Here is a 23,423-nt window from a genome sequence, read left to right as displayed (position 1 = left end):
CTAGTGGAGGTCAGTGTTAGCACTATACCCCTCAACTTCTTAGAGAAAGAAATTGGGACAAAACCATAAACAATCAGGGGACAAAGGGACAAAAATAGGGGCACTTTTTAAATATTGCTCTTACAAACTTAGAAACTTAACAGAATAACAAGTGTTGCATTAATATGAATTTTCTGAAGGGTAGAAAGTCTAAAACTCAAATGTCTGTCAGCATTTTCTGATTTTAACCCTCAATGATTTACCAGAAAACCACAATTTTATGAGAAGCAGACTAAAAACAGGAGGCAAAAATCTGATCATTCTGTGAAAATTTGTACAGTTGAGAGGTATGAATGGCACTGAAGAAAAAAGTATCCTCTGGTGCTGAGAACATCGGCACAGGTTCTCTCACCTGTTCCAGGTCTTCCAGAGCTGAAACAGGGCTCGGGGTAAGAATGGTAGTGAAGGTGGTTTGGGGTTCATCTTGGGCTGCCCTGGACACAGAGGGCCAAAATGGCACCATACTGAATATGAGCCTTCAAAAACACCAATAAAATCTTCTGCCAATCCAACTGTGTGGATAAAAGCAGGGGCAGTGAAGAACAGAAAGATGGAGTCAATACAGGGCACGTACTTCTGTGATGGCTTGGCGGTTAACTACTTTGACTATGGTATATAGGGTCATGGGTTCGAGACCTGCAGGGTTGTTTATTTTTGACAGTGCAGTAGTGTAGCGGTAGAATTGTCACCTCACAGCAGGAGGTTCTCCGGTTTGATTCTCAGCTGGAGTGCCTTCTGTGTGGAGTCTGCATGTCCTCCCTGCGGGTTTTCTCTGGGTGCTCCAGTTTCCTATGCGTTTGGAGCGTTTCTCCCTGGGCCACCACTGAAACTTGGCTTGTTACAATTCGGACTTTCCTATTAAACAAATATTAAGGGTTGGGAGGGTGGCCTAATGGTTTAGGTGTTTGCCTTACAAACAAAAGGTGTACGGTTTGAGTTTTACAAGGGATAATTGGCTAAGCTTAAAATGGCTTGCAAGGGCAGTTAGCTTAGTACTAATCTATGAACCTATGAGGAGAGAAAGCAGAAAAGCTCCTGCTTTGAAGAGAAGTTCCCAGCTTTCCACCTTGGAGCATGGTCAGTACTGCCAGAGGACTTGCATCTCTGAGTAGAGGCTGATATGATGGAGTGAGGAGAATTAACGGTCACCTTTGGAACCTTGGAGGGAGAAAGGTTTTTCAAAAATGGGAGTATCGGAGTGCTCTATCCTTCTCTTTTACTTCCTTTTTTGAGAAGGATGCAGTTTGTCTTCTCAGTGGCTTTATCCTTTTCTTTCTTGTGTTATACCTCTTTCTTTTTGGACCTGTTGGTTTTCGGCAGTCCTTTAAGTGCCGATTTATTACAGCAGTCCAACAAAGTATGAGAACTGAAAATTTTGCATAAGGGGAAGTCAGCATTCAAATGCCCTACCCCTAGGCACACATCTCGCATGGATGTTAGGGAGAGACTGTGTGCCTGTACTGTCCAAACTTCTTAAAACCCAGACGCCTTGGCATCTTTATCAATAACAAAGTAACTAACTTAACTGACAGGAAGGGCTTATCTGGAGCTAGCGGTAGAGAAATAATACATTTACCTGACTACACTATCTGTAACCAAAGTTTATAAGGCAATACAAAGATTTTTTCAGGGAGGGTATGAGAGGGGAAAAGTAAAGGAAAAAGAAAATTGGGGTCAGAGCAGGTAAGAAAGTAAGCAACAGAGGTACTAATTCAAATTCAACTCTAGAATACCCAAAAAAGCTAAAAAACAAAACAAACAAAAACAGAATTATCTGAGGTAGAAAACCACAGAAAAATTATCTCGGTGCTTGAGTGAACTGCAGAGTCACTTAAGTTCACAATGGTGACAACAAGATCTGGAAATTCACAGGACAGCAAGGGCTTAAGGGACAGGGGAGGAGTTCGAGTTAGCAAGAAGCTTTGTTATGAAGAAAAGGTGCCACAGTAACCAGTGCATCAGTCCCAGTATCTGGATAGGACCAGAATAAACCTATCATTTACCACTGATTGTTCTGCTGTAATGTTAAGCAGAAGACACAAAGAGAGACAGACGCATACAAAAAGGGAAAACAGCTAATGCTACAAAAATAATACAAATCTTGTTGATATGTCAACAGACACTATGACAGATACATACAATAAAACCAAATCTTGGTCCTTTTCTTATTTATTCAATGTTCTTGATGTCTGGAAGGTTCCCTGCGAGCCAAAAGTCTTTTTATAGGACAGACTCAATGCAATTCACCCAGTCCAGTCCAGATGTCAAAAGACAGCATTCATTCATTTCACTCTTACGGGAATGGTCATGGCGCATGCAGTTACTACATATAAGTATCACAGAGATGTTAGTGTGTGAATCAATGCAGATGTGTGTGTGCATGTCTGTAAGGGCATACAACTGTGTGAGTGTCTCTCTCTCTGTGTCTGGTTACCTTGCAGGAGATAAGTATTGGGAAACTATATCTATCCATGTGCATGTCTGTTGGAGCTTGCATGCATGTTTCCTTGAGTGTGAGCGAATGTGTAGGCACTTGTTTGTGGCTGATTGTGTATGCATGTGTTTGTGTATACACACACACACACACACACGTGTATGTGTGTAAGGGCATCTGAATGTATGTGTGCATGACGAGGTTTGTCTATGCTATGTGAGCTCTAGAAGGGAGAACACTAGCATGGTCAGGTTGGACAGCACAGCAATCGAGTCAGAGACATTGTAATTAGCCACTAATGATTTTTTTCTCTGTGCAGCTTTACCCCGTCACTGATTCGGAGATTTTCACCATCTCACTAACTGACTAACCCACATTAGCCATTTAACACTGTCAGTGAAAATCTCTCTAAATCTCAGGGTCTGTGCATTACATATTCAAAAGATGTAAAAAGGTAGGCTAAACTCTATAAACGATTTTACTTGACGAGAACTGTTACAAGTGCAGTGTATATTAAACACCCACTATCATTTTTTCTCTCAGTCTTTTTTGGAATTAGACACCTTCTCACTAGATTCTACCTTCTTTCATAAGATAATAGGGAGCTTCTTATAACTCTTCCTGACACAGACACACATTAGCCACAGCTTACATTCTAGCTTGAGCTTAAGAACCTATGGCCATCCTGTTAAACTTAACATTATGATTCCACTCTGGGTACAACAAAAATGTAATACTGGTATGATGAAGACTGGTGACTCACATATTTAACACTTATCATACCAATGCACATAAGACTTCCTGGTTCTCCTTCTCATGAGACTCAGAAAACAGTGTTTTGCTCATGCCCTCCTCTCCAGAATGAACACATCTTTACAATTATTGCATTTTCTTTTCATCTCGATTAAGAGACCATATAAATATCAGCATTGCTATTACTACAGTAACAAGCATGACAGGCAAATATTAATTCGGATATAGGTTCATAGGGTCATAGGTTCATACTAGGCTATCTGCCCTAGGGCATTTATAAGTCTAGCCAGAGTGTGTTTGGCTTTCGCCACCCATTTTAAATTAATTTTGCTATGCCCTTTTTCGAGGTTAGTATACTGTGCCTCTGTCTAACAGTGACACAGAAGTGATACCCGGGGTAAACCTACGATCTCCCATCCACTCATCAAGATTCCTCTTGAAGAGAGTCAATGAGGGACTCTGCCTAACCTGGACTGGGATTTTATTCCAGAGTGAAGGGAGCCTCTGGGTTATGAATCTGTCCCTCCAGCATGTCCTATTTATTTCAGTGCTGAGGTTCAAGTCTCTCGAGCGCGTAGCTCGATGGGATTTGGATTTTCTGAGGTGCAGCATGTCCATTAATTCTGGGTTGGACATGGCTTTATACGTCAGGCACAGATCGCCTCTGAGCAGGTGGTATCCCACTGAGTAGAGCTGAAGTTTCTTTAACCGGGCACCATATGGCATCTGTTTGAGCCCTTTGATCCTCTTGGTGAGGTACTTTTGGGGTCTTTCCAGTTGCTGCAGGTGTCTGGTAAGGTACATCCCACTCAATTATGGGCCTGATGAGGGATGAGTAAAGAGGCACGATGACCTCCCCTGATCTAGATGTGAATCCCTTCATGATTAGGTGGGCTATATAAAATCACTCAAATTCTCTTCAAAACATGTGGTTTCTCTACATGGAATGTATTACTGCATATGATTATAAACTGAAGTAAGCAATTTATCTTACAGGCATCTGAAATTCTATTTCATTATCTATTTTGCATATTAACTTACCTCCACAGTGTTGCCCTGTGCATCCATCACTCTCCCAAGAGTTAAAGTCATATCTGCATCCGTTGCTGATGTGAACCATTTAAATCCATAAAGTCTGTAACTGCCATCAGGCTGTTCCCTGGCCACAGTCTCTGTGCCTCCAGCTGAAAAAAGGCAAATTTTTAGGTACAGGATTCAAAATAAAATAAACATCATCATCCAATAGTGAATTCTGGGATTTGAGAAATTTTCAGCTAATTTGTACACAATTCAGACTGCAGGAGATCAGTTCAGAAGAATGTCATGCATGTACCTAGGCAGTGACATGACTAAAAAAAATATCATCAAGGAACCTGAAAGCCATAATCCCATTTTTAAAACTTCCCACACCATGCAGGTGATACGTTTGTTTTAAATTATCTGAGGTATGCTCAGCATTTTTAAATACATCTCTAACCATAAAGTACTCAACTTAATCAATCAAATCTTACAGAATCATGACTTGAACGGAGATGGATCATTTTTGGTTTTGAATTCCAATTTGCCATATGCTGTCTTTATGACAATGAAACTGTCTATGTTCAAGTTTATTTAAATAAAATGAGAGAACATCATCAATTATGTATTTATTTAAACATATTGACTGGGTAGATCACCGACTCATAAGGACCTACAGAAGGTTTAGCCCAGGTGTAAACATACAAGACAGTCAAAGGTACGACATGTAAATTCACACAACAATAAAACATTTTATTTTTCCCACAACGTACAGAAATTATACAAATATTAACTTATATAGACATTATAAAGAGGTGTGTCTGGAGCATTTCTCACTGGGCCCCTGTTGAAAATTGGCTTTGTTCCAAGTCGGACTTTCCTAGTAAACAAATATTAAATAAATAAATAACTGTGGTTTGAACTTAGAAGAGCACATTTTTTAGAAGGTAGCAGGTAATGTCAAAATCTTTTTTTTTTTTAACATCTTTATTGAATTATCACTTGTGACATAGGCAAAAAAGTTATGTACTCACCATAATGTTCCATCTGTGTTGTCCATTTTCATTCTTCCTCAACAACTGGGTTTGGATCTGACTCGGCAGTTTTTTTTTTTGCAGCTCGTGGCCACTAGAACTCACGAGCTCCTCCCTTACCAATAATGCTCTATCCCCATAACATACCTCAGATCTTGTTTTCTGGTTTACACTTTTAGATGACAAATGATCACACTGATAAGAGGAACCAATTTTTGGAGCTCAGCCAAAGGTCCTTTATAACCTTCACGTTCTTCCAGAAATTAATAGTTGGAATGGTAGGGGGTTGGAGGGAGGGGAGTTGAGGAAGGATGAAAATGGACAACAGAGATGAAATGTTATGGTGAGTACATAACTTCTTTATTTGATGTTTTCAATCTTCATTCATTCTTCAACAACTGGGACAGGGTCCCCAGCTACCTGAATTCCCAGGAAAACTCTAAGGAAGTATATTCCTGAGTACTGTTGGAGTCGAAGGCTGCTCTTCCCTTAGAGACCAGATCCAACTTGCAATAAGTAATAAAGGTGTGAGGATTAGCCTAAATTGCAGCCGCACAGATATAGTCCATGGAAGACCTGGATAAAAATACAGATGATGTTGCCATGGACCTAGCTTAATAGGCTCTCAAACATTTTGGCAAAGACAAGCCAAATTTGTTATAAACAAAGGAAATGCAATCAGTCAGCCATATGGCTAAAGTCACTTTTGCAACTGGCTTGCCTAATTTTGAATCCTCAAAAGAAACTATTGATCCATTTTTCTGAAATTCTTTGTTCTATGCAAACAGAAACATAACTGTCTGTGAATGTCCAAAAGTGCAACATATATTCACGTTTGTGAAATCTGAAAAGAAAACTAGAAGATTAATGAACTGATTGATAATGGATTCTGACTCCACCGTAGGAAGAAAAACATTTGGCTCTTAGTGCTACTCTGTTTCTATGGAAAATTAAATAAGGAGTCTTATAAGACAATGATTGAACTTCAGAAATTCTTCGACCAGAGGTTATAGCTACCAAGAAAATAGTTTTCCAGGTTAAAAACTTCAGTTCACATTCAGCTGCTGGTTCAAAGGGAGATCAAGTCAAAGACTGTAATACTAAATTTAAATCCCATGGTGGAGTAAGATATTTAAAAGGTGGCCTCAAAAGAAGGGCACCCTTTATAAAGGCCTTAGAGAGTTTTGAAAAAGCTAAGGGGGAATTGTCAAATCCTATATGAAAATTTAAAATGGCAGGCAGCTGTACTTTAACAGCTGAAGAAATAACCCCTTTATTAAAGATTGAAGTCAGGAACTTAATATAATGTATTGGTGCTAAAAAACGGTCAATGTATTTTTGCTGCACCCAAAAAACAAATCTTCCTTTCTAGTGGAAGCTTTATGGAAGATAAAAGTATATGACAGACAGGGGAGGAAAATCTACACTGCCAGGCTATCAATGGAAAGTGGAGAAACCATGCGGTCAGCTTTAGGCCTGAAATGTCTGGGTAAACTATGTCTGTTGGGTGAGACAGGAGGTCTGTAATTGGATCCAGAATCCATCGAGGGTGAAGTAGATGAGGCCAAAGAAAAGGGAACCAAATATGACAAGGCCAATAACAGGCAATGAGGATGACGTTGTTCTTCAATCAAGATGCTTTCTGGAGAAATTTCTGAATTAATGGAGTTGGGGATATGCACAGAGGAGACTGGGGGGCAATCATGTAGGAGTCTCTCTCTCGGTGATTCCCCAAGTGGGGTGGATTAGGGCAAAGAACCTGCAGCACTTGTTGAGAGGAGATGGAAAGAGGCTGCAGCAAGGTTGGCCCCATTAGCAGAATATCTTTTCTGTGACTCTCACACTGAGAGACCACTTGTGAGATTACAAAATGGACCTGCTCAACTTGTCTGCTATCAAGTTGGATTTCCATGGAATGTGCATTGCTATAAAAAATTGATTGCATGAGATCGACCACTGCCACACTTTCAGAGTTGCTCGACAAAGGGGTGACTCTTTCTGGCCTGGGGGGAACCTCTTGGATAACTCTTTTTCTAGAAATGTTACTTTCCTCTGACTGGGTGGAACATCGGGAATTTTGTTCACTGTTAAGGGAGGGGGTAGAGAAAAGGAAATTGTATAACCTCTGGAAATGGTCCTCTGCACCCACATATCTTTTGTAATGTCTAGCCAGGCTTTTTGGTGCAGGGATAGATGACCCCCAACTGCCTCCAGAGATGGACAATCAAGCCTCCTTTGAAAGTGCTGATAGGCTCTGTCAGAAAAAGAATCTCTGGACCCCTGGTTCTGCAGGCCTCCTCTGCTGTGCAGACAATGTCTTCCATTTGAGTTCCCCATCTGCCTCTGGGGAACCATCTCTACATGGATCCTGGAAAGGACCCCGGGACTTTCTGAATCACATCTTTCAACCACTTCGTTGATTCCTAGAGAAGGTTCTTTGAGAAGTCTAAAAATGTACACCTACTGCAGAGAGGGTCTTTTCATCTTGCTCACACCTGGAGAGTATGTCCTTCACTTTACGGCCAAATAACGAACTGCCGTCAAAAGGTGTATTGGCAAATGAGGACTTGAAGGGCTCCACAAAATAACACAAGCACATCCAGGCATGTCTCCTAATGGAAGTGCCTGAACCCACTGCCCTTGAGGTTCCTTCAGCTGTATATGATATGAGCTTTATGGACGAAATGTGATTGTTTGTAGGGTAGCCAACTGTGAAGTTACAGAACTCTATGCCTCAGAAGTACTGGTTTGGAGAGTTCCTTAATCAAATCCCTCTGCAATCAGGTGAAATGTGTCAGATAATTCATCAAACTGAGTGGAAATGTCACTGAACCATATACTCGCTTCCCAAATCTGTCCAACGCCATGTACTCTCTGTTAAGGGGATGGACAGATGAACTCTGTTCCACAAGTTCTTTTTTCATGGCCACTTCAATGACCATGGCATCTGCCAATACTCCCTTGCTCCAAAATTCTCTTACTTTAGATGGTTCCAGTATCCTATCCAGTCTCTTGGGGATTGGCTCAACAGCATCAGGTTCCTTTCAAGCCCACCTAAAGATCAAATCAATGAGCTCATCGGCAGGCGGAGTCACCCAGGAAGATGATGGGCCAAACCTGAAGGCTTCCAGGAATACCGATTCTCTACTGGTAGACCAACCACCTCTTTATTTGAGGATCTCCACAATATCTCTATAGGATACGTTTTCAGGTGGTGATCTTGGGGGGGGGGCTTCCCCCTCATCAAAATCAGTATCTTCTTCAGTGACTGATTTGTAAGGAGAGTCTAAGTGCCTCCTCTTGCACTTTCTCTTCCTAGAGATTTCTTCAGTGGGATGTTCTGGAGAAGTATCAGAAGAAATAAGAATATCCTGCTGGGTAGTCTAGTGAACTTTGGCTGGCTGTCCCTGTGGAGTAGAATGAAAAGGCTCAAGGCACAGAGACTTATGGGATCCTGAAGGGAGATGTGAGGGGGGTAGAATTGCCCATCCTACAAAAGTAGAGAACACACACTCTACTACCTCAAAGGCAGATTGCTCTGGGGAGGAGAAGGCCGGTGAAGCTGATAAGGCATGCTTCTGGACCAACAGATCCTTCTGACCCAAAGGCAATCCATCTAGCACAGAAGTTGGAGCTGAGCTGCCCAGTACAGAGGCTCTGAGGGGCAGAGATGGCTCAGACAACTTGGGAGTCGGCTTAACATCTTGGGTCAGACAACGACATTTCAGCTCTTGAGAGTCATCTAGCTTCGACATGCTCGGAGCCGGTGCACTCAAAGAATGCATCCGAGTTGAAGATACCATAATCTTCAGATATGACACAGACAGTCCTGGAAGGCTCGGATCTGAGGGTTTGAAACCACGAGTCGGATCAGAGAAGGGCTTGAAACCATGAGTTGGATGAGAGAAGGAGCCGAAATGGACAGTGTAGTACCCGTGAAGGTCTCCTGACCCAAATGGGTAGGAGCTTGGAGGACACCCATCTGAATCTGTGCAGACAGGAACTTCCTCATCATCCTATCCACATCAGCTTCTGTCAGGCTCCTGGAAGAACAAGAAAATGAGGCTATTGGCAGGGACCTGGAATGCCAGCGTCTCTCCAAGAATGGGGATGGGACTCTGGAAGGTACAAGACCAAAGTATGGTGTATACCTTATTCGGGTAAATGCTTCAGATCCAAGGAAGCAGAATGGATATCCAACACCAACTCATCTGAAGATTTACACTTTGGATCCAACTTTGACAATTTTTGAGCTGACTCCAATGTCGGATCAGGGGATGGAGTAGAATAATCAGATGTAACCGACAGCCTTTTCTGTACTTCTTGTCTTGTTTAGGAGGTTCAGCCCCCGATAGTGACTCCAAAAAAGTTGTAGGGAGCAGACTTTTCAGAATTAGCTTGTTCTTTTGATTCATAATCACTTGAGGATTAAAAGACTTGTAGATATTACTGTCAGTTTTTATATTAAAAGGTAACAAACTTAAAAAAAGCAACTAAATCATACACTTAACTTTACTAACATGCGAGAGCTCAAAGCGACCATGTCCATACTCAAAAGCGGCAAACAAGATCTGAGGTATGTCAGAGGATAGAGCATTATGGGTAAGGGAGGAGTTCAAGAGTTCTAATGGCCATGAACTGTAAAAAAACGTCCGAGTTGGATCCCACCCCAATTGTTGAGGAATAAATGAAAATTGACAATATCAGACCTTACATTTATATAAAAGCAATCAAACTGTATTAACAAGTTTATACTTACAAGTACTATACATCACATATATTGTAATATATCATATAATCTAAGCAACATTGTATACATTATTCAGTGAATGCTTTTTCGTAAAGCTCATTCCGCCTCCAAACCATTTTTCTGCATGAATTATTGCAAAAATTTCCATTTTCTTTACTTCCAAACCATTTTTCTGCATGAATTATTGCAAAAATTTCCATTTTTTTTTACAAGAAACATCTTTATTAAATTATCACTTATGACATAAGCAATCATACATTTATACAAATGAAAACAAACCATACTGACACATTTTAGTAGTAAACATACATCACTTATAATCTGTGGTCATTGTCAAACATTACATAGGCTCAATCAAATCCTGCCTTACTTTAAACCTCATTCCGCTTCCAAAACAATATTCTGCATGTATTGTTCCCACAACTCTCATTTTTCTATGTAATTTTTGCCTACCCTTTTCTAAAGATCCCATTTCCAGTTGGTTTATCTCTGTTACTGTATTCACTACTTCTAATACAGTTGATTTAGACTTTAGTTTCCATTTTCTAGTAAATGTTTTTGTCATTAGATCCAGCAAAGCCTTACTATGTCTAGGCAATTTTGATTTTGTGTCACAGTTCAAAAAATCATTTCCTTAGTTATACCAATTTGCTCACCTAGTATTTCTGACAGAGTAGTATGCAGGGAATTTTTAAAATCTACAGCAAAATATATACAACGTGGTTAACGGCTGACCTCACAAGAGACAGAAAAAACAGAAATTAAATCAAGACACCACCAGGACTAAAAGCAGAACGATTTATTTCCAGGTAAGCCCTTTCATGCACAAGGCGCTTCTTCAGACCCTACAAACAGTCACCAAGCAAAGTATATATAATAAAAACATTAAAGCAAATTACAATTCAATCAATTAGCCTAAAAACTAATGACACAATTTGCGTGACTTTAAAACTGGTTTTAAAGGTATATTACCATTAATGCCATAACTCTTATCAGCTTGTAAAGTAGGGATCCATTTTATTTCACCAATTTCAGTTCTATTTGATATGCTGTCCTCTCTCACATCTCTGTTAATCAAATGTAAAGCCATAAAACAGAAACTATGAGTTTCATGATCAACGATAAGTTTGGTAAGGGCACTGCACGTTTCCTACGTATACTACTCGTATATGTTCCAAAATTCTTTAGGAGAGCGATTCGTCTTACCAACATAGAAATGTGAACAGTTTTTACAAATAGCTAGATAAACTAAGTCTCTGCTTTTACAGTCAGCATGCAGTTCAGGGAGGTATTTCCTACCAGTAGTGAGATGTACAAAAAATTACCAAGCGAAATAAAGTCCCATGCTTTGCAATTAAGACATGGAAAAGTGCCTACCCTATCCGATTTAGCTGTTGAGCACTTACTAAAATTATAACAGTCACTGTTTAACAGAGAGAGTCCATTTCTAAAACAAAAGGCTGGTTTACCGCCCACAATATTCTTTAAATTAGCATCAGCCATTAAAAAATTACACAGTAACAACACTAGTTTAGAAGGGGCTTTAATAAAAAAAAAAAAAAAAAAAGGGAACATCTTTATTAAATTATCATGTATGACATAGGCCAAGTTACATTTATATAAATAACAAAATGACAATAAACCACAGCGACACAATCTCAATTGCAATTATACATTCCAAACAGAGAGACACAACTGTAGCTGCAAACATTATACATTACATTTAACATATCCAACCATTACACAGCTCATTAAAATCTTGCCTTCTTTTAAACCTTGTTCTTCCTCGGCATTTACTGATCCCATAGTTCCCATTTTTTCTCATGTAGTTTGCTCCTACCCTTACTAAAGATCCCAGTTCCAGTTATTTTAACTCTGCTACTCTTCACTACTTCTAGTAAAGTTGGTTTACAATTTGATTTCCATTTTTTAGTCATTGCTTTTTTGGCAGTCATCATAATTAGCAAGGCCTTACTATGTCTAGGCAATTCCAAATTTGGGCGATAAACCAAACTTTTGCTTCAGAAATGGACCCTCTCTTAAACGGAGATTATGTTATAATTCTAATAAGTGCTCAACTGTTAAATCTGATAGGGTAGGCACTTTTCCATGTCGAATTGCAAACCATGTAACTTTTAGTTATGTACTTACCATAACTTTGGATGTATGGGATCCATCTCGCCTACATTCATGACAGATGGGTTCGGAGCCGATCCATCGGCTCCGACTCGGCAACTTATAAATTAGCACAAAGTCTCTCATTGGCTGGGCTATACCCTATCCCAGGATGCACTACACCTGCTTCCCCAGATCTTGTTTGTTCGCTTTCATACACCCATGTAAACACAGAGACACTATAAGTCACTATAACCAACAAAAGTTCTTCAAGAAGAACGCCAAGAAAAAGTGACTACAGCTCCTCTAAATCCAAAAGGCAGGGGGAAGGAGGGTGGGTACTTATGAATGTAGGCGAGATGGATCCCATACATCCAAAGTTATGGTAAGTACATAACTAAAAGATGTAATGGGATCCTATCTCGCCTACATTCATGACAGATGGGACAGCGTCCCTAGCACCTACATCCCGGGTGGCTCATTGGAGCACACTCCTGAGAACCGTGGAACCAAAGGAAGCTCTGCCTCGAGAAACCACATCCAATTTGTAATGAGAAATAAAAGTGTGCGGAGAAGTCCAGGTTGCCGCAGCACAAATATCATCAAAGGATAACTTGGAGTGAAAAGCTACCGAAGTAGCCATTGCCCTGGTAGAATGAGCCTTGACTGGAAAGGGGAGATCTTTTTTGGCCTGTGAATAAACAAAAGTGATACAATCTTTAATCCATTTTGATATGGAGGCTTTTGATACTGGTTGACCCAATTTGTTCGCTGCAAAAGAGACAAACAATTGATTTGATTTTCGCGTTTGAGCGGTTCTATCCAAATAAAAACGCAATTGTCTATGTACGTCCAATTGATGCAAAGTATATTCTGCGTTATTAGAAAATTCTGGGAAAAACACAGGGAGTTCTATGGTTTGTTGCAAACAGAAAGAAGAGGCCACCTTTGGAATAAATGCAGGGTTCAATTTCAATGAAACTCTATGTTTGTGAAAAATCAAATAGGGAGGATCAGAACAGAGAGCTTGAAGTTCTGAAACTCGTCTAGCAGATGTTATGGCTACTAAAAGGCTGTTTTCCAAGACAGAAATTTTAAATCAGAAGTAGCAGCTGGCTCGAAAGGACGGGCAGTTAGGGCAGCAAGAACCATATTCAAATCCCAAGGAGGAACAGGATGAGATAAAGGAGGCCTAAGGAGCCAAGCTCCTTTAAGGAACGCCTTACAAAGTTTGTGAGACATCAATGAAGGTTCAAATGAAGCATGAAAATTAGAGATTGCCGCTAGTTGAACCTTAATGGTAGAAACTGAAGATCCCGACTGAAACAGGAAGGCCAGAAAATTCAGAACCTCCGATACTGGAGCAGTGAGAGGATCAATACCTCGTTCTTGAGCCCAGAAGGCAAACCTTTTCCATTTACTGGAATAAAGTTTGATGGTGGAAGGTTTATGGGAAGAAGACAGGATGTGGACCACATCCGGCGAGAAAGCATTATCTCGGACTAAGGATGGAAGTGGAGTAACCATGCTGCCAACTTCAGGGACCTGAGAGACGGGTGAAGCCGTCCTGACTGATGAGTCAACAGGTCTGGCACTGGATCCAGAAACCATGGACCTTCTATCGCATGCCTCTGTAGGAAAGGGAACCAAACTTGACGAGGCCAGTGCGGGCAATCAGAATCATCTCGCTCTCCATGTAAATGGCCTTCTGTATCACCCTCGGTAGGAGGGGGAACGGAGGGAAGGCGTAGAGAAGACCGGAGGGCCAACTGTGGGTCAGAGCGTCCCTGGGAATCTGTCCCTGGGAAGGGAACAGTGTGAAGAACTCTGTGCATTTCGCATTGTGTGGGCTGGCAAACAGATCGCAGCAAGGAAGACCCCATCTGTCGAAGATTTTCGCAGCTATACTCTGATTGAGGGACCACTCGTGGGGCAAGAGAATGGTCCTGCTTAATCTGTCCGCAATCACATTGGACTTCCCCGGTATGTGCGTTGCCATTAGAAAGCGGTTGGTAGCTACCACCCAGTGCCAAAGTCTCATGGCTTCTCTGCATAGTGGGTAAGACCTGGTACCCCCTTGCTTGTTTATGTACCATACTACCGACATGTTGTCGGATAGGATCGCAATTGGGCCCTGTGGGAGAGCGTGATGGAGAGCTTGGAGTACCAATAGTACCGCTCTCATCTCCAGGACATTGATATGCAAATGTGTTTCCTGGATCTGCCATGTGCCTTGGACCGACCTGTCCAGGTAATGACCCCCCCACCCTACCTGGGAGGCGTCCGTGGTCACAGTGGCAATGGGACGTTGAGGAATAAATGATTGCCCTTGGTCGAGATTTGACTGTAGAAGCCACCAACGCAGATCTCGACGGCAACTTTCCGTTATTATGATTAAGTGGTTCAAGGGCAGTTCCTGATAAGACCATTGAACCGACAGTAGCCATTGTAGAATTCGCATGTGAAGTCTGGCCAAGGGAACTAGAAGTATAGTCGACGCCATCGAGCCCAACAGTTGTAGAATCCGATGGGCCGGGGCTCTTTGTAAGTGAAGGCAGGATTTGATTTGATCTTGTAAGATCTGAATTCTTGCTGCCGGCAAAAAGGCGCGCATTCTTTTTGTGTCTAAGTCTGCGCCTATGAAAGTAATATGCTGAGAAGGCTGTAGTACAGATTTTTGCAAATTGAATGTGATCCCCAAAAACGGCCCAAGGTGAATGTGGCTCTGAGCGCTTGAAGAAGTAGATGCTCGGAGGTGGCTGTGAGGAGCCAGTCGTCTAGATAAGGAAACACCTGGAATCCCAGACTTCTCAGGTGAGCAGTTACCACTGCCAGACACTTGGTGAACACCCTGGGGGCTGTGGTGAGACCAAAGGGCAGTGCTCGGAATTGGAAATGACTGGCTCCGAGGCGGAAGCGTAAATGTCTCCTTGACTCTCGAGCTATGGGAATATGATAGTAAGCGTCCTGGAGATCTACTGAGCACATCCATGCATCTTTTTCCAGCAAAGGAAGAATAGATTGGAGAGTGACCATTCGGAATTTGGACTTCTTGACTAAACGATTCAATGCACTGAGGTCCAAAATGGGCCTGAAGTCCCCTGTCTTTTTTGGCACCAAAAATAATTTTGAGTAAGTTCCTGATCCGATTTGGTCGGTGGGGACAGGCTGGATGGCTCTTTTTTCTAGCAGCTTTGAAATTTCTAATGCTGCCTGATCCCGCTGACTGGGTGGCACGTCCGGGATTTCCCTTAAAGAAAGGGGGGGGTTTGCTGAAAGGGATGACATATCCTCCGGTAATAATGCGAAGCACCCACTGATCGCTTGTAATGGATTCCCAAGCTTGTGGATGCGCCGCAAAGCGACCCCCGACTGGCTCCGGAGTTGCACAGTCGGGCAACCACTCAGGAACGCTGGTTGTATGAAGAACCACGAAAGGAATCGCGGTCTCCAGAGTTATGTGGGCCTCTGCCACCTCTGGGGCGGCGTCTTCCAAAATCCCCCCCCCCCTGCCTCTGGAGGGGGAATCACTGGGTGGAGTAGAGAAAGACTTTTGGGATTTTTTGAACCACATTTTCCCTCCTCTCCCAGCCTTGGGATAAGGCCTGGAAGGAGTGGAATAACGGGCCCCAACGGCAGTCAAAGTCTTGCCCTCCTGCTCGCACTGAGTTAGCGTGTCCTTCACCTTGGGTCCAAACAAAGATGACCCATCAAAGGCGTCGTGAAGGAAGACTTGAAGGCCTCCAGAACAAACACAAGCGTAACCAGGCTTGTCTCCTAAGGGCAACGCCTGTTCCCGCTGCTCTACTCGCCCCCTCGGCCGCATACGAGATGAGCCTCATGGACGAGTTAACAATAGAAGAAAGAGTAGTCATCTGTGCCAACAGTAGAGGCCAGCGCTTCAGGTAGATTACCAACAAGGAGTCATTTAGCTCTTTGAGAAGATCCCTTTGGAGCCTCGTAAAATGACATAAATAATTCAGCGACCGCAAGGTAAAGGCCGCTGAGGACAGGGTACGCTTCCCGTACCTATCCATACTCCTAGAATCCTTATTAGGAGGATGAATAGACGTCGAAGCCTCTGCCACGTCCTGCTGTGTGGCAGAAGCCACCACCAAAGCATCTACCGGTACTCGCTTAGTGAGAAATTCTTTCTGGGGGGGAGCTGACAAGAATTTGTTAGGCCTCGCAGGCACCGGTTCCACGGAATCAGGGTGTTCCCACGCCCTTCGAGAAACCACATCAAGGAGTTCATCAAAGGGCGGAGACACCCAGGAGGCGGAGGGCTGGGCTCCAAAGGCCTTGAGGAAGACTGACTCCTCAGTTGAAGGGTTTTTGGCTTGCCAGTCACTTCTCTGTCTCAGAATCTCCAAGATATCTGAGAAGGAGATATCATCCGAAGATGATTTGGGGGACCCTTCAGCGTCATCGAGGTCAGTATCCGATGTAATAGACTCATCTTGGGAGTCTACGTGCTTCCTCTTGCACAATTTCTTCCGTGGAGGTTCGTCCGAGCGGTTTCGGACGGACCACCCGGAAGAAGGGAACCCCCGATTGGGGTATCCTCAGGCCCTGGAGCCCCGCTGCCGGGGGGCTGCAACGCAACAGAGGCACCAGTCTCCAAATCTAGGGACGGTGAGGTAGAGTCTAGTTGAACCGGCAAGGGCATGGCCAGCGCGCTCCTCATGGCCTCAAAGGCCGGACCTCCAGAATCCAAGGAAGTCACTGGTCTAGAGGCCACGATGGCACTGGGAATTTTAGCAGCCGATGCTCCGAGGGGGAGACTAGGCACCGAAGCACCTAATCCCAAAGTATTCCCCTCAGGCCCGGCTGTAGAGGTCGCAGTACCAAACCCTGAACCGGAGGACAGGGTAGGAAGCATGGTCGGAGCCGAAAGGCCTGATAGGGGTCTCTGCTCTGACCGTATGGCTCCACCTTGCTCCACCACCACTGGCTCCAACAACTCAGAAGAGGTTGGAGGAGGAATCAAGAGTGTAGGAGTGGGGATCGGCTCCGAAGCAAACTGTGCTGGAGCCGAGACCATTTTAGCAAATACTGGAGACTGGAAGAGCCTCTGTAAAACCCTATCCAGGTCCGAATCCGATAGTCTCGAGGATTTAGAGGAGGTAGACACTCGAGAAGACTTTCCTCTCGGCTCCGATGGAGAAGGGGACCGGCTCCGAAACGGCTCCAATACTGTCGGCGCCGACTCCACCAACTCATGGATCACTATCGGCGCCGAAGAAGCCTTTTTCTTCGGAGCCGAGGGGGAAGAGTCTGAGCTGCACACTTCCACCGGCTCCGAAGCCATTGGAGCCGATGGAGGTGATTCACCTCTCGATACTCCAACTTGCGGCTCCGAAGACAATGGAACCGAAGTAGGAGGTATCGAGGCAGACTCTTCGACACTCGGCCCCGAAGTCAGTGGAGCCGAGGAAGAAGAGGTCAACTTTTTCTTTTTAGAAGTCGGCTCCGACGGACTTGTCGGAGCCGACGATCTTTTCTTTTTGGAAGCAACAGGAGGATTCAAAGCTTCCTCAAAGGAGGGTTTAATAAGCCCTTTTAAAATGAGCTTGTTCTTACGCTCTTGAAGAACTCTAGCAGAAAAGGCATGACATACGCTACAAGTTTCTTGTAAATGTTTCGGCCCCAAACAATATACACAAATAGAATGGCTGTCTGTTATGGACATTTTATAACTGCACCGAGTGCATTTTTTAAACCCTGACTTCTGTTCTTTAGACATAGTACAGGTACCTAAAGAAATAGAGTTCACCACAAAATAAGCACTATAAGAAAAATAGCGCCAACTGAAAAGCGCGAGACACAGTAGAATTTACCTCACAAACAACTGACAAAAAACCAAGGCCAAAGCCCTCTAATTTAAACGGGCTTGGCCCGTAGGTACAAAAAACACAAAGGAATTAAGTTAATAGTAGAAAAAAACCTTTTAACTAAAAATACACTAGGATAGGGCAAGGGCCCTCTAACTAAAACGGGCCTTGCCCGACAACAAAAGTACCAGACAACACTTAGCACTCAAACTTTCAAAAATAGGATAAAGAAGCTGTTAAAACAGCTGTTTGGTTAATATCTGACAAGAAACCCCAAGGTCAAAGACCAATAAAGGTAAAGATAAATCACTTAGCTCCAGCCAAGTCGAGACCACGTCCAGCTAGTAAAGCGGCAAACGAGATCTGGGGAAGCAGGTGTAGTGCATCCTGGGATAGGGTATAGCCCAGCCAATGAGAGACTTCGTGCTAGTATATAAGTTGCCGAGTCGGAGCCGATGGATCGGCTCCGAACCCATCTGTCATGAATGTAGGCGAGATAGGATCCCATTACATCTTATTTCACCTACTAATAATTTTTTTTGTACATTCCACTACTGGTAGTAAAATAAAGTGGAAATACTTCCCTGAACTATATGCTGACTGTAGCTGAGACTTAGTTTATCTAGCTACTTGTAAAAACTGTTCACATTTTTATGTTGGTAAGACAAATCACTCTCTTAAAGAAAGAATTTTGGAACATCTGAGTTAAATATACTTAGGAAACAAATGTGCAGTGCTCTTACCAAACATATCTTTGATCATGAAACTCATAGTTTCTGTTTTATGGCTTTACATTTGATTAACAAAGATGTGAGGGGGGAAGCATATCAAATAGAATTGAAATTGGTGAAATAAAATGGATCACTACCTTAACAAGTACATAGGGGTTATGGCCTTAATGGTAAAATACCTTTAAAGCCAATTTTAAAGTCACGCAGATTGTTCCATTAGCTTTTAGACTAATTGATTAATTGTTTGATTGAAATGTAATTTGCTTTAAAGTGTTTATACTTTGGTTGGTTACTGTTTGCATCGTATGAAGAAACACCTTGTTTGGGAAAGTACTTACCCAGAAAGAAATAATTCTGCTTTTATTCCTGGTGGTTGCGTCTCTAGTTCCTTTTTGGTTTTCTTTCTCTTGTGAAGTCATCCTTTAACTACGTTGTTGATGCTTCACTATTGTTTGTTATATTTTGCAGTTTACTTTGTGGTACATGGCTGAAGGCTTTAACACTGGCATTGAGCTTGCATACAATCCTACGATACACAATTCAAATAGGAATTCTGACAGTCTGAACAGGATCTTGAATACTGAAGGTAATCCACTGCTATGCTTATATCTCAGAGACTGCCTATAGTGCAGAAGCTATACAAGTTGATATGGGTGTTTTCATGTCTGTGTTAAAGGATGTGGAGAATAGAATGTATAAGGCATAAAGATTGCAGTGGTAGCAGTTTTACCTGGAGGCTTGCTTACACTACAGAGTAGTGCCTAGTGGGCTATGGATACTTAGAATGCCGACCTTGTTAGATATTATAAGGCTGAAATTAATTCTGTTGTAAATATGCTGAAAGAAAAAGCTTGCTTAAATGCAGAAACAGAGTTTAGTAATATGTGATCAGCAACCATACTAAATGACTGTGGCTTAAAAAAATAAGGAACTTGCTTATGAGTGTATTACACACACATCAAGAAAGCTGACTTCTTACAGACGTGACAATAATGTAATCTGCTTTCACTGGACAACAGGACATGCTTTTCTAAGAAAGTTTAAAAATGTGCTTTTCTGATCCACAAGGCGTTTCCTTGAAGACAGTTTACTTATCAGCATTTGCACAAGAACAGATGTGTTAGCATTTGCGTCATCAAGGCAGTATCTTTCCAAAACCAAGAGGGTGTGTGTTTAACTAAAATATGTATAAAAAGTCTGTATTAAATCTAGTTATGTTAGAGGTATGGTAGGGACATAAGTCCTGAGGTAAATGTTATATCTCTCATATCATCTGTACTATATGAGAAGTAAAGTTGGAACAGTACTTTTAAGCTGCAACGTTTGTCCAGTTTGGTTTATTATAAAAAGTTATTGGTTACTGCTCTTAAAGACAGGTGCTGCAAAGTATATTCTCTCATCAGTGTATATTCTGCAAGTTTCTGTATGCGACAGACTGTGAATGCAAATATAACCAGACTTTGAATTTTAGCAGAATCCAGCCAGCAAGACTGAGTGTCTTAAGAAGACTTGAAATCTCACAGCAAGAGCAAGCAGTAAGGAGCAGTAAGCAGAGAGATCTAAATATTTTTTCAATGGCAAGCCAGCTGAGAGTCTAGCACCATATATTTTTTCAATGGCAAGCTAGCCTGCATCTGAACCTACACTCTGCATTCAACCACAGGGGGAGTGATGGTAAGCCCTGCAGAGGGTTACTTCAGTTAAATTGCAGTAACTAACATTTGTACGCATGTGTCAATTCTGAACAGAAGTATTCCAGTTTATGCAGCTTGCAGTAGTAAAGTTTTTTAGACGTCTACATCCGGAGTGAGACAGAAGTTCCAGTCGCAGTGCCATAATTTCACTAAAGAAAAGGGGGATATCCACTAGCCCATCAGTCCACTGCCTGTTGTGCTTTCCCAGCTTCTCAAGTGACTCTGAAAAATTTCTAGCCATCAGCAACTATAGCCTGATCACCTGTTTTCTTGCTAACTGGTAAGACTTTTTTCTGTGTCACATATTTAGTGTGGATGATGTTAAATAGTTTGTATATTTCTTAGACAGTTTGTATATTTTTAGACAGTTTGGATGTTTAATTAGACAGTATGGATATTTTCATGCATAATTCAAGCAAATGTAAAAAATTGCAATGTTGGTATACACAGCATCTTAGTAAATGTAAAACCTTAGTAGGGCAGGTTGATAGTAAGGCATTATGCAAATGTATTACAATATTTGACTGGTATCTCATAGAAAACCATGTGAAATATGACAAATGTTTATTGTGTGATTCAGCAAAAACTGCATTTTGTGTATTATGTCATAAAAAGTATTACATGATGTTGCTAAAACAATAGACTGTGAAGACAGATCTGTTCATGATAAAGAATTAACTAAGGCTAAAGTGTTTCCATTATATTCAGATGTTAAACAGTTATGTCCTGTCACCACATGCGAGTCAAATCAGTTACTGATAGAACCACTAGTACATTTGTTACAAAAAAATGTAGTAAACTTTTAAAAAAGAGACACAATGAGTTCAGGAAGTTTAGACAAGTTATACAAACATTTTTTCAAAAGTGCATAGGAGTTTCAGATTCAGCAGAACAGGTTCCTGAGACATATCAGGCAGACCATGAGGAGACTCTTAAACAACAGTTACAAGATGAAGAAAATAGATTAGCTGAACTGACAGAGACCAACTTCCTTCATACATTGGGAAAGAGTAGGAAACTACAGCTGATTTGTGCAAAAGAAATATATTTTATAATATGTTTGTGTTTTGAAAATGGTTAAGCTTACATGGTAGGATGGTGAAATACAAATCATTCTCAAATGTTTAAAACTTCCATTCAATTAAAGCAATAAATTTATCAGTACTACAATAAAGTATCGCATATGACTGACATTCTCATAGCATAGTCAAAAGGTAAACAAAACAGTTCTTGTATATAAAAATTAAATAAAAATAGTTAATAAGAGTCATGATTTAAAGTCACAAGACTGACATGCATGCATTTTCTTTTTATACAATACACAAGAATAACAAGGCAGACAACAGCAAATATAAATAATGTAAATATATAAATGTGTTTGTTAAGCTAATATCTATTTATTTTTTTACATTTTTTTATAATTGTATAGTAACACCACAACAAACAGTTAAAGTTCTGAATTTTAAAAAGAAATAAAACCACGGATGGTATTAGTCAAACAGTCTTTGTAAAATGAATGTCAGAACAGTTAAATAAATAAATAAAAAAATACTGAAATCAAAAGTTAAAAAATATATATGATTACAGGAAAAATGCTAAAAAGGGTTAACTGAAATGTGAGCTCAGACCTTCCTAAACTGGATGAATAGTTACAGGAAATGTTGAAAATATAAGATAAGAAACAAGACTGCTAGACAAGTGGCTTGAGTTTTTCTAAAAACTTATTATTTAAAACATAATTGTTAAAATGTTCACATGCAACACTATTTGATAATTATAATAAAACATCACAATTGTGCATATATGTCACGGATAAAAAATAATAAAAAAAAAAAAACTTTAGTTACATCAAGTATAGCCAACAGATGGGTTATAGTATACATACAGTTCAAATAAAGTATACAGAAGGGTACAATAACTACTACTAGTAAAAATAGACAGCAAAGACAACAGAAAAGATGATCATATCAGACAAAGGTCTACAGTTTAATAACCTAATAAAGCAAATGTATAACCAAAGTGTTGGGCTGACATATTATAAAGCAAATATACAATACTGCAGTTCTGCAGGGGGAGGGGTACTTTATCAGTTTTACACTGACTGTATAAGCAGTATTGCACAAGAGTCAAAAAATAAAGCTACAGAAAAAAATAAACAACAAGGGTCTAAAATAAAGCTACAGAAAAAATACAATACTCTTTTAGGGGGGAAGGAAAAAACAGGTATTAGTGCATTAGACATACTGGTAAACTGGATTAAACTTTACAGAATAAGATATTTTACAAGTTAATAGCTATCATAATGGTTATTATTGTATTGTTTAGTATTAAATTGTATTTACAACCTGTTAAACTGTAAAGCTATACAAAAGATGGATTAAAAAAAAACAAGAGATGGCTTAAAATTGATAACAGCTATACAAGAGAAAGTAAAGATATGTATAAATTGAGCAAGAATGGTCACTATTTTTTAATATGTTTTTGGCAAAACAATGTTGGTATAAAAAAGCATGAATACTTTTAATTGCTGAGTATGTAGTTTAAAATAACAGGACATATGCATTTGGTGTCAATTCCACTAGATATTTCTAGAGACAAACATTTTCCAAGATTTTGCTTGATATTAATGCTATTAAATTTGTAAGATTAGACTAAATTTACTTTATAGTCTTTGTATGTACAAATACAGAAGAATTCAGTACAAATTAAATTAATTTCTAGCAATGAATATGTGTGAAAAACCATGTTTTAAAAAACTGGGTTCAGGATAGCTGCTAGATTGAAATGCATGAATAGCAAACAGTCTGTGTAAATACATACTGTACAGAATACATTGTAATACGTTTAAAAGTAATTTGTCAAGTTGTAATATCACTGGTTTTACCCCAGTAAAGTAATTGCTTTCAAATATTTATTATCTAAGCCCAGTTCAATACTTTACCAAGATGTTAATGGGCAGTTCAAAGACATGACCACAATGTTATAAATGCTTGCAGTAGCACATGGTTCTTGTCTCTTATAG

At 40.8% G+C, this 23,423-nt stretch overlaps 1 protein-coding gene across 1 annotated transcript in view; it reads right to left on the bottom strand.

The window, feature by feature from the left end:
* The window catches only part of LOC122799363 (acyl-CoA dehydrogenase family member 11-like), a 2,063,282-nt gene that overhangs the window by 1,444,277 nt on the left and 595,582 nt on the right, over positions 1-23,423 (bottom strand). Inside the window, exon 5 of the mRNA XM_044068366.1 lies at positions 4,268-4,410. Coding sequence (XP_043924301.1) covers positions 4,268-4,410 — 143 coding nt within the window. The remainder of the gene's footprint in view (positions 1-4,267; positions 4,411-23,423) is intronic.

This window comes from Protopterus annectens, chromosome 4.part0 (assembly GCF_019279795.1).
Source record: "Protopterus annectens isolate FY-2018-M chromosome 4.part0, PAN1.0, whole genome shotgun sequence".
In the NCBI taxonomy this organism is placed as follows: Eukaryota; Metazoa; Chordata; order Ceratodontiformes; family Protopteridae; genus Protopterus; species Protopterus annectens.
Note: the sequence above shows the minus strand (reverse complement) of the source record. Positions and strands in the feature narration are given on the sequence as shown.